Source organism: Centruroides vittatus, unplaced genomic scaffold (genome assembly GCF_030686945.1).
Source record: "Centruroides vittatus isolate TY-2023 unplaced genomic scaffold, ASM3068694v2 contig_452, whole genome shotgun sequence".
NCBI classification, from domain to species: Eukaryota; Metazoa; Arthropoda; class Arachnida; order Scorpiones; family Buthidae; genus Centruroides; species Centruroides vittatus.
The window spans coordinates 2,796,742-2,806,995 of NW_027122248.1; the positions used below are offsets into that span (position 1 = coordinate 2,796,742).

Sequence of the window (10,254 nt, forward strand, 5' to 3'; positions counted from 1 at the left end):
ATCGGAGTTATTTCTTTATAATTATTTATTAATAACGGAAGTATAATTGCACCGCATTAATACGGCCGAAACTGAACATTTATCAATTTTTAAAATTGCGCAAGTAACTTCCGGGGCGTGGGGGCGTTAAGAGTTAGTAATCGAGAAAGATGGACAGAAATGGAAGAAAAATCGTCGTTTGCGATAACGGTTCCGGGGTGAGATTTCGTACCATTTAATTATTAATTTTATGTACGTAACAATGGTTTCTGTTCTCAAAATCTTAGGCGGATAACAGGTGGTATTCTGAAGAAGCGCCTATAAAAACGTATGGTGTGTGTTACCCTCCTCTATAAGGGATATTTTCTTTCAGATTGTACAAAATGGAGCCTAAATGTGAATTATTGAGACTTTATATGTTTAAAAATTGTCTTATCTAATTCTCTTTGTAGGAAAATTAAACTTTCATTTACACTTTTATTTGTTAAGCATTTGGGTAGAAGTTACTTTATGCTTATATAAACATATAAGTGGATGACCGAAAGTAACTTTTTACCTATATCCGTTATTGACTTACCTATAAATATACGTATGCTATCCTTTTCACGCAGCCCTATGTTTGATCTGGGGTTGTGTAGTAAAGATAGCGATATTAAATGTTTGCCGAAATAATGTTGACTAAATTTCTAAGTGAAATTTAGTTCTTTTCGCAACTACATTTTTAACTTTTTAATTAATGTTTTCGTTGATTATATTACAGATTTTGTTGTTAGTTTTTAAGAATATGTTAAATAAACTGACACACATTTAAATTGTATGTGCTGTATTGGTGCTGTTATATGTAATAATAATAATAATAAACATAATCAAGTAGCAAATATAATACACCAAGAGCTTGCAAGGAAACACAAATTAGTAGACATCCACGAACCATATTACAAATACATTCCACAGACAGTATTGGAAAACAACACGCACAAAATGTACTACGACAGAGCCATAATCACAGATAAAACAATTTACCACAACAGACCAGACATCACACTCATTGACAAACACAATAAAATCACATACATTATAGACATATCCATTCCAAACACTCACAATATACAAAACGCATGCACTGAAAAAATTAGCAAGTACACAGAACTCGCCCAGGAAATAAGGCATCTGTGGAGGATGGATAGGGTGCTTATTGTACCTGTTGTTCTCTCTTCTACAGGCGTCATACCACACACACTACACAAAAGCCTGGGCACATTACAATTGAATAGAAACACATACATCACACTACAGAAGGCCACTATATTGAATACATGTCATATTGTGAGAAAATTCCTGAATACAGACACACACACTGATACACTTCTTTAATTTCTGTTTTGGTTACTATGCCTTGACTTTGGTCCGGCATAGTACACAGCCACCGGTGTTAACCGAGTATATCTCACTTAACCCAACACAATAATAATAATAAATTGTAGATATAGTTTATGTGTAAATTGTAAGTGTGAATTGATTTTAATACGACGACTTGTTAAAGCTGTTGTATTACTAATATTTTCTATGGCCGAGATTTGTATCCCGTTCTGGTGTAAACCGGTCTGTGTCTGAAGTAATGTTTGAAGTGCTACGAAAAATGCCGTCTTACCCGTTGACCGATGATTCTAAATGAAATTGTCAATTATGTTATTTGCCAATATAAGGGCCGAGTTACACACAACAGTGACGTGCTGGCACAGTGCAGTAACCATTGATAAATATTACACATAGCCAATCAGAGTTTCATCTACGACACGTGATCTGTATTCTGTCAATCATACAAGTGTCGTAGATTGGTTGTGTGTGATATTTATCGATAATACTGCACCAAACGGTCACTGTTGTGTGTAGCTTGACCTTAAAACGAACTAATACAAAATGTTAACTTATGGTTGAATATGGTTATAACATACTCCTTGGGAGAACACGAATGTGTTAAACTGAGGTCTTGGGAAAATCCTAAATAAAAACACTAGTTTATTACATTGTGGTGCTAATAGTTTTATTGCTGGTACGTCTCTTACAATATGAGATGTTTACTTAGTTCCAGGCATTGTAGTACCGATAATTCTAACAAACTTAATTTAGGCATATCTGCTTGTGATTTCTCTACTTTTGCAACAATTTTCTTTAGCAGATGACAATAGAGAATTTTGAAATTTTGTATAATTCTTTGATCTAGTAATTACATTGCAAAGTTGCAAATTGCTTGGGTGTGTTAACCATAGTTTGCTCTAGATTAGTGGTATGCAATGATTACAAAATTTGAATTGACACAAGCAAAATTTTCACTGTGTATATATATATATAAGGAAAACAAATTGAAAAACTTTAAAACATGCACTAGTAATCCTAGGAAATTCCATATTGTGTTACTGTTACAAGATCTGCACTTGCATTCAATGTGTAAATTGTCTTTTATTTTCACATGACTTGCTATTTTTAATATTGAGTCAAAATTGACTTAAAACTCTGCTGAAATTCATTTTTCAGTTTTTATATCTTTGTTGAGTTTTGACTAACTTGATGCTTAATTTACCTCAATATATGATAATGTTTTAATTGCTATTTCACTTTAATAATAAATTATTATTAATTATTCAAATATTTTAAATTTATGTGATTTATTTTCAAAAAATATTTTATTTAATATGTTTATTATTTCAGTTTGTAAAATGCGGTTATGCCGGGTCCAATTTTCCAACGTACACATTCCCGTCGATTGTCGGACGGCCAGTTTTGCGTTCGACAAATAAAGTGGGAGATTTGGAAATTAAGGTAATTATTGGAAAATTTGAGAAATTTTTAAAATTCTGTTATGTTCTGTTACATGTAAAGGATTTTTTTTTTTTTTTTATTGTAAAACTTAAAATTAAATATTTCAAAAGGATTTGATGATTGGTGAGGAAGCAAATGCACTGCGATCCATGTTGGAGATCACCTATCCCATGGAAAATGGCATAGTGAGAAACTGGGAAGATATGTGCCATGTTTGGGATTACACATTTGGACCAAGTAAAATGAATCTTAATCCAAGAGAATGCAAAGTACTTCTAACAGAAGCACCCCTAAATCCTTCGTCAAACAGAGAGAAAATGATAGAAGTGAGATTTTAGATTTAAATGTGTATAAATTTCGACTAATTTTTAACTTTCTTGTCAGTTGATATAAAATAGATTAATTTTATGTTAATATATAGTACATTCTCACTAATCCAAACTAATTTTTGCATGGAGTTGTTTACACTAATCCAAAGTTCATGTTATTTATTATCTTCGACTTCCTTTTTTATGTATAACTGCAACAAATATCCCTTAGTAAGAAGTGACTTCATAGATAAATCCAAAAATTATTCCTATGTGTTAGCATTCGTTATTTTCGAATTTCCACAGAAGTATTTCATAATATATTTTTTAAGAAGTGTGTTTTACAAGTTATGTATTTAAAAAATCTGATTTTTCTTTTATTTTTGGACAGAATATTTAAGGGCAAACACTTTGTCACAAAGTTGCCATAAAAGGTAAGTGAATAAGTATCTTGTTATCACCAGACTCCTGAATTCAAATGCTAAAACTTACTAGTGCATCTCCATTTTTGAGTTTCTCAGAATGATTTTTTTTCTTGCTTCATCTTCATCAGCATTAGTTAATTGTGGAATGTTCCAGATAATTTCTGAATTTGTTAAATGATCTTCATCTCATCCTTTCTATTTATACAGTGAATAATTTTCATTGTTCTTATGTACTGTTTAAAAAAACAACAAATTTAATAATATTTCTATGACTTTTTTCAAGAAATTTCATAGGCTTTATAACATAATCTGTTCCAATAAAATATGCAGTAAATAAAGTTTGGATTAGCAAGGGTGTACTGTTTTTAAAAAATTACTGAACTTATTTACTGTCGTAAAATTTTACTCTGTTTAAATGATTATTCATTAAATGGCAGAAGAGAATAAAACACTTGTTGAAATATAATACTACAATTTTTTTAAATTTTCAGTTATCTAATTTGAATGTGTACTCTAGAGCAGTGATTCTCAAAGTGGGAGTTGCGAAAAATATTTGGGGAGGTCGCTGAAAAATTGATGCCAGATCAATTTTTTTTTTTCAAATATTTTATAAATTAACTATGGATTCATGTTTAGAAATAATAGAAATAAAAAATATATAAAATAATTTTTACTTAAATAAATTGCATATATAAATAATAAAAACAATATAAATATTTTAATACGAGCCTAATATTCATTCATTTTGTGAGATATTGGGGAATCCCCGAGTTCCACTCTCAGCCTAAACTGTGATAGAACGACATTGTCATTTGGAATGGTGTTCACTAGCAGTGTTGCATCTGTAGGCAAGTCAAGTTAGAAATACAGTAGAGCGTCGTTATCTGAAAACTGATCAACCGAAAGCTTTTCGGTCGGCAAATTGAAATTTCTGCTAGTGCTGTGGCGCTGCAATATTTGGCTATGTCTTGGGCTACTCCAATATTATTTCAGTTGGTATGCATTTTTAGCTGGCAGCACTGGAGTGACCATGAGAGGGTACTTAACCCCCTCCCTCTGGGACGTTTTCCTACACATAGTCATTCTTTGGGGGTCCTTTGAAATTTTTAAGTGTAAAAGGGGGGTTGCAGACCAAAAAGTTTGAGAAACACTGCTCTAGAGTACTGTTCCAGAGAAGACATTCAAATAGTCTTTTTTAAAGTAAAATAGTAAATAAGAAACCTTAAAAGAATTCTAATGAGACCATACTGGGTGATCAAATGAAAAGAGAACTTGCAAAAAATTGCATGAAGACTGGTTTTCTACTGTCCAGTTTATGCAAATAATAAATATGTCATAGTAAACAAGTGTTCAAGACTTCACTCAAAGGATAACATTTGAAACTCTAAATAAATCATGGACAAGTTTGACAACTCTTATTTTATAAGGCCGAAATTTAATTTTTTTTTCTATAATTATATTGATATGAATAGACTTATACAATAGTCTCTACAGATTTATTAAATTTGCTTCATATTTGATGTGTCTTGGTGTTTCCTCCTCAGATAATTTTTTTTTCTCTATATGCAGACATCAGACTACCATTTATTGGTAGTCTGAGTAAACAAGGTTAACATTTACAATTGTCTTAATATAAAATTAAGACAGTTGTAAACACAAACCTTTGTAGACATGGGTGATTTAGGATATTTTCACAATACCAAAAATTATAACAACTTATTTTTTGTATGCACATGCATCTGTGTAACTTTCCACTACAAAGATTCCCAGTTCTGAAGTGTAAGGCATTTCCCAATTATCACAGTACAGTAGAGAGCAGGGGTGGCCAACTTTTGTGTACCTAAGATCTACTTTCTATCTGAAAAATGTGTCGCGATCGACTTGTTGTCATAGGCATAGTTTAAGTGGGGCGGGGAGGTGTGAAATACATACTATGTTTATACAATGTGTTTCAGTATGAGGTGCACTCCCGCGAGCTATGGGCAGATAAGCAAAATATATGTTCAAAACTATTTTTTAGTTTTTAAATCACTTACTAAGTTTTCGAGATATAGGCTCATAAAGAAAATAAATTTCCAGACCCAACTTTTGATATTTGCAGCTGCGAGTTCATTCCGTACAGGCGGAACCTAAAAAAATCGATTTTTGGATACTTTTTCAAGATAGATTTTTAGTAACTTAAAATATAATTTAATTTTTTTATCAATTGCAATGTATAAGTTGTGGTACTATTTGTTCGTAAATATGAAAAAGTTGTTACAAAAAGGCACAGAATGGCTGATAATTTGATTACAAGATTTCACTTTCGAGATATTTTTGGGCCAGGATAATTTATCATGGAAGAAAGATTTTTAGACTTATTTTTTGCTAATCTGTCAATAATTCACCGGAGTCCACCTCGTACTGGAACACCCTGTATATCTACCTACGTAAAAAGCAACATAATTGTTTAATGGGCCAAAAAACTCACGTCCAAAACAACATGAGTAATTATTAACAATATTTATTAATTCAAATTAGCTACAGATAAAGACAGATTTAGAATTTATTTTATTACCTTAACATTAATGGGAGGACTGAGTTCACATGTCTCTAACCAAAAAATCATAATTAGGTGTATATCCTGACAAAGATGATAATAATGAGTCTTCAGTATAGGAATCAGTCAGGACAGAATGTTGTTTAGTCTTCGTTAACTTTAAGTATGAAAATGCCAATTCACACAGGTATGAAGATCCAGAACAAGAATAAAATTAATATATTTGCTACATTTGGTGATACTGGGATATTTTTCTCGGTTGACGTATTTCCAAAAATCCAAAAATATAGAGGTCTGTTGCCGAAAACGCTCACTTATCAAGTAAATAGATAGGTAAGAAAAGCCATAATTTAATTTAAAACATAAAGAACAGGTACTTACATTTTAAACAAATGAAAAATTGAAACTCAACGTTGTCACCGTGGATAAATAATATTGATTAATAATAATAATAATAATGTTAATACTAAAGAAAAGAAGTTACCGTATGACAGTACCAAATATTCAAGCTAAATGGCTATGTTTTCTACAAGTCCAGACAACTGCATGCATATTGTTTTTGCGGGTTACGTTCACGCGTTGCGTTCAGTTACAAGTGTAACACATTAAGTCAAGACATCGCAAGCGATCGACCGAAATTGGCTTCGCGATCGACTTGTTGGCCACCCCTGCAGTAGAGCATCGATTATCTGACTTACTTGGGGACTGGGGTTGGTCGGATAACTGAAAAGTCAGATAACCGAAAAGTATGAAAAAATACATTATTAACATAGTATATTAGTATATCACTATTAACCTACCCCATGTTGAAATTTTTCTCCGTTGTGCGTCGCTTTGCGTTGAATTTTTAACGATGTTAAGCCTAACAAAAAGTTTTTTTTTAAAAATAATAATCGTTGCTATTGTATCGTAAAAAATTATTTCTTTATTTTGCACAAAATAAATATAGTACTGTACTGTACAGTACATTGAAATATATAAAACAAAAAAATGTATATTCGGGTTACATATTTTTCATAAAGTAGGCCTATACATCATTAGGAAAAAAGTCTAAAATTTTCTTTTGCTTCACAACTGACACTCGTTTTTTTGCCGCTAAATCTTTCACATGTTTTAAAACCAGCAATTGGATAGTGTCATTAAATAAAATTAAGCCTTGTTTAAATACTAGCCTCCCTTTTGTGGTCCAGCCAGTGCTGCCAGCTAAAAAATGCAAAAATTTAACAAAAATAATATTAATTAGCCAAGACATAACCAAATATTGTCGTGCCACATCACTAGCGGACATTTGAATTTACCGACTAGAACACGGTCGGTTAATCGGGGGTCGGATAATCGATGCTCTACTGTACTTTAAATTAATTAAATAGTATACACTTCAGAATTTGATGTATGATGATGATTTCCAGACGTTATGAACTCTATTATCAAACTCCTTATGCTACTTTTTGCAAATTCTTTCATTTGATCACCTGATATTTTAAATCAAATTAAGTTATTCGAAATAGAAAATTAATAATTTAAAGTTATAATTGACGAATCTGAAAGCAAAATGTGTGAAAATAGCACACACCTGCAATTACACACACGTTTTGTCCATTATTTAAGTATGTTTGAAAAATTTTTAAAACTATTCTAAATAAATTGTTTAATTTTGAATCAGGTGATGTTTGAACGTTATCAGTTTGCTGGCGTATACATATCTATTCAAGCAATTCTTACATTATATGCACAAGGTATTTATTAAACTCTAAATTTACTTAATATACTTTACTATATATGTATAACTATAAACTTACTTTTCCAAAATATCTGTTTTAATATGAAATGCATTATTCGAAAGAATAAAAGTTAATTTTATGAAAATTATGATGAAATTTCTTTATTCTGAGCATTTTAAATGATGCTTATTTACCTCTAAGAAGAACTGAATGAAATATAATTTGAATATTTATATTAATTATATATATATATAGTAATATAAAAATAATTCAAGAATCTTTAATTTTAGGAATAATAACTGGTGTGGTAGTTGATTCAGGAGATGGAGTGACTCATATATATCCTATCTATGAGGGATTTACTATGCCTCATCTTGTAAAAAGATTAGATATTGCTGGCAGAGATATTACTAAATATTTAATAAAGGTACATATTAATTGTTCTTAATAAAAGTTTATTTTAAATAGTAATAATCCAAGAATGCAATTTTTGTCATACTATAGTTGTTGTTGGCACGAGGGTATGCATTTAATCATAGTGCAGATTTTGAAACTGTTCGTATGATGAAAGAGAAACTGTGTTATATTAGTTATAATGTGGAACAAGAACAAAAATTAGCTACAGAAACTACTTTTCTCGTAAAAAATTATGTGGTTAGTATTTTAATAATTTTTTTTTTGTTTATTTGTAACATTTATATAAACTATAATTCGGTGTGAATTACAAAGCTTCCAGACGGTCGTACAATAAAAGTTGGCGGGGAGAGGTTCGAAGCACCCGAGGCCCTCTTTCAACCCCATTTGATAAATATAGAAGGACAAGGCCTTGCGGAACTATTATTCAGCACTATACAATCCGCAGATTTAGACATTAGATCGGAACTATACAAACACATAGTTCTTTCCGGAGGAAGTACAATGTATCCGGGTCTCCCGAGTCGACTGGAGAGAGAAATGAAACAATTGTATCTTCAGAATGTACTGAAAGGAGATGTCGAGAAACTAGCAGTGAGTTGAAATAATTAAATTAAATATTATAATAATAAATTATTATTACTGTAACAATTTGTGTTCTTATTAGAAATTTAGGCTAAGAATAGAGGATCCTCCAAGAAGAAAAGATATGGTATTTATTGGGGGATCGGTATTGGCAGAATCGGCCAAAGACAGAGATAGTTTCTGGATGTCCAAAGAAGAATACGAAGAGAAGGGATTTAAAGTGTTAGAAAAACTGGGACCCTCGGGCGTCAATCGTACATTTTAATTGTCTAACATTTAAAATAATTCTAGTCTTCGTCTCTATTTTTTTTTTTTTAAATGCAATTTCTTCAATCGATTTTTATGAAATTGTTAGTTGTCAATTTTTCTATTTTGAGAGGAAATATATAATACATATTTTGAACTATGTGATATTATTTATACCTGAAATGAAACCAAAGAATTTTGATGCTAAAACTTGTTGTATTATTACTGTTAATAAGTGCCATATTTAATGGATATTAACATTCCAAAATGTAAAATATTTTGTATTTTTCACATTAAACATTCCTTTTGTTGATTTACTACCTTTATTTTAAATGTTTTTACAAAATAGAATACAATAAAGTACCTGAACATTAAAAGTTTTCAAGGTGTTTGAAAAGTTCCAGGAAGAGATTGTGTATAGTTTTTAAATTTTATATTACATACCTAGCATGTGAATGGATAAAACTAATCATAGACTGTCACATGCACAGTGTCAGTTATTATTTTTGAATAAGTTTTTCTAGTTGATTGTTTGGAGTCTATAGTTTGTCATGAAAGCAAATGTATTAAATTGAGAAAATTGCAAAGATAAAGAAATAGTTTCCAGAGGAAGCTATATCAAATCTTTAAGTGCAGAATATTTTCAGGACCACTGAAAATCATTGCTCACTACTGCACAAAATAAAAAGCGATTTGCGAATCAATAATTATTACTATGTAGTTGGAAAATTCAAATTAAATCACAAATAAATAAATTACTGTATAATTTACTGTGCAACACCAAGCCAATAAAAGAATATAATTGTTTTACAGGATAAAATATACAACTAATACTTTTATAAAACACTGACTGTAAGGGATGAAGGATAGAATATCTATATTAAAATAACATGAAATGAAACAAGGGTGATAATTTGTCTTTAAATGGCAGTTAATTAAAATAATGTTAGTTATAACGACATTACTGACGATACTAGCAGAAAATTCAGTGTAAATTTTGGTCTTTTGGCACATTATGAAAATATTTTAGATTTGGTTTGGTGGGAAACGGCAAAATAACACAGGAAATTGCCAAAGGGATGGATGCATCCGAGAGGACGGGAAACTTGACCTTTTATTTAGGTGTTTACAAACGAAGAAAATTGGAAAATTCCACCTGACCACCCTGTTAGAAAGGTGCGAACCTGTGGCTTGACCAATGTCCGGTGATTTTATCC

The 10,254-nt window shown here is 30.9% G+C and overlaps 1 protein-coding gene and 1 non-coding gene across 2 annotated transcripts; both read left to right on the forward strand.

The window, feature by feature from the left end:
* Nucleotides 1-54: 54 nt before the first annotated feature.
* Nucleotides 55-9,357, forward strand: LOC136977228 (actin-related protein 2-like). The gene is made up of 8 exons (XM_067272699.1): nucleotides 55-197; nucleotides 2,689-2,799; nucleotides 2,910-3,125; nucleotides 7,735-7,807; nucleotides 8,083-8,219; nucleotides 8,297-8,446; nucleotides 8,522-8,800; nucleotides 8,874-9,357. Exons 1-8 carry the CDS (start codon nucleotides 150-152, stop codon nucleotides 9,054-9,056), a joined length of 1,197 nt encoding a protein of 398 aa, XP_067128800.1. The 5' UTR covers nucleotides 55-149; the 3' UTR covers nucleotides 9,057-9,357.
* LOC136977257 (small nucleolar RNA SNORD61) lies at nucleotides 7,937-8,006 on the forward strand. Its single transcript, XR_010881059.1, has one exon. It is a non-coding gene; the product is annotated as a small nucleolar RNA SNORD61 (small nucleolar RNA).
* Nucleotides 9,358-10,254: the final 897 nt, after the last annotated feature.

Bases quoted from the DNA above. Each gene is read 5' to 3' on its own strand.
- LOC136977228 (XM_067272699.1), top strand. From the start codon at position 150: ATGGACAGAAATGGAAGAAAAATCGTCGTTTGCGATAACGGTTCCGGG. The intron at 198-2,688 runs GTGAGATTTCGT...TTATTATTTCAG, and splicing joins TTTGCGATAACGGTTCCGGG to TTTGTAAAATGCGGTTATGC. The intron at 8,801-8,873 runs GTGAGTTGAAAT...TGTTCTTATTAG, and splicing joins GAGATGTCGAGAAACTAGCA to AAATTTAGGCTAAGAATAGA.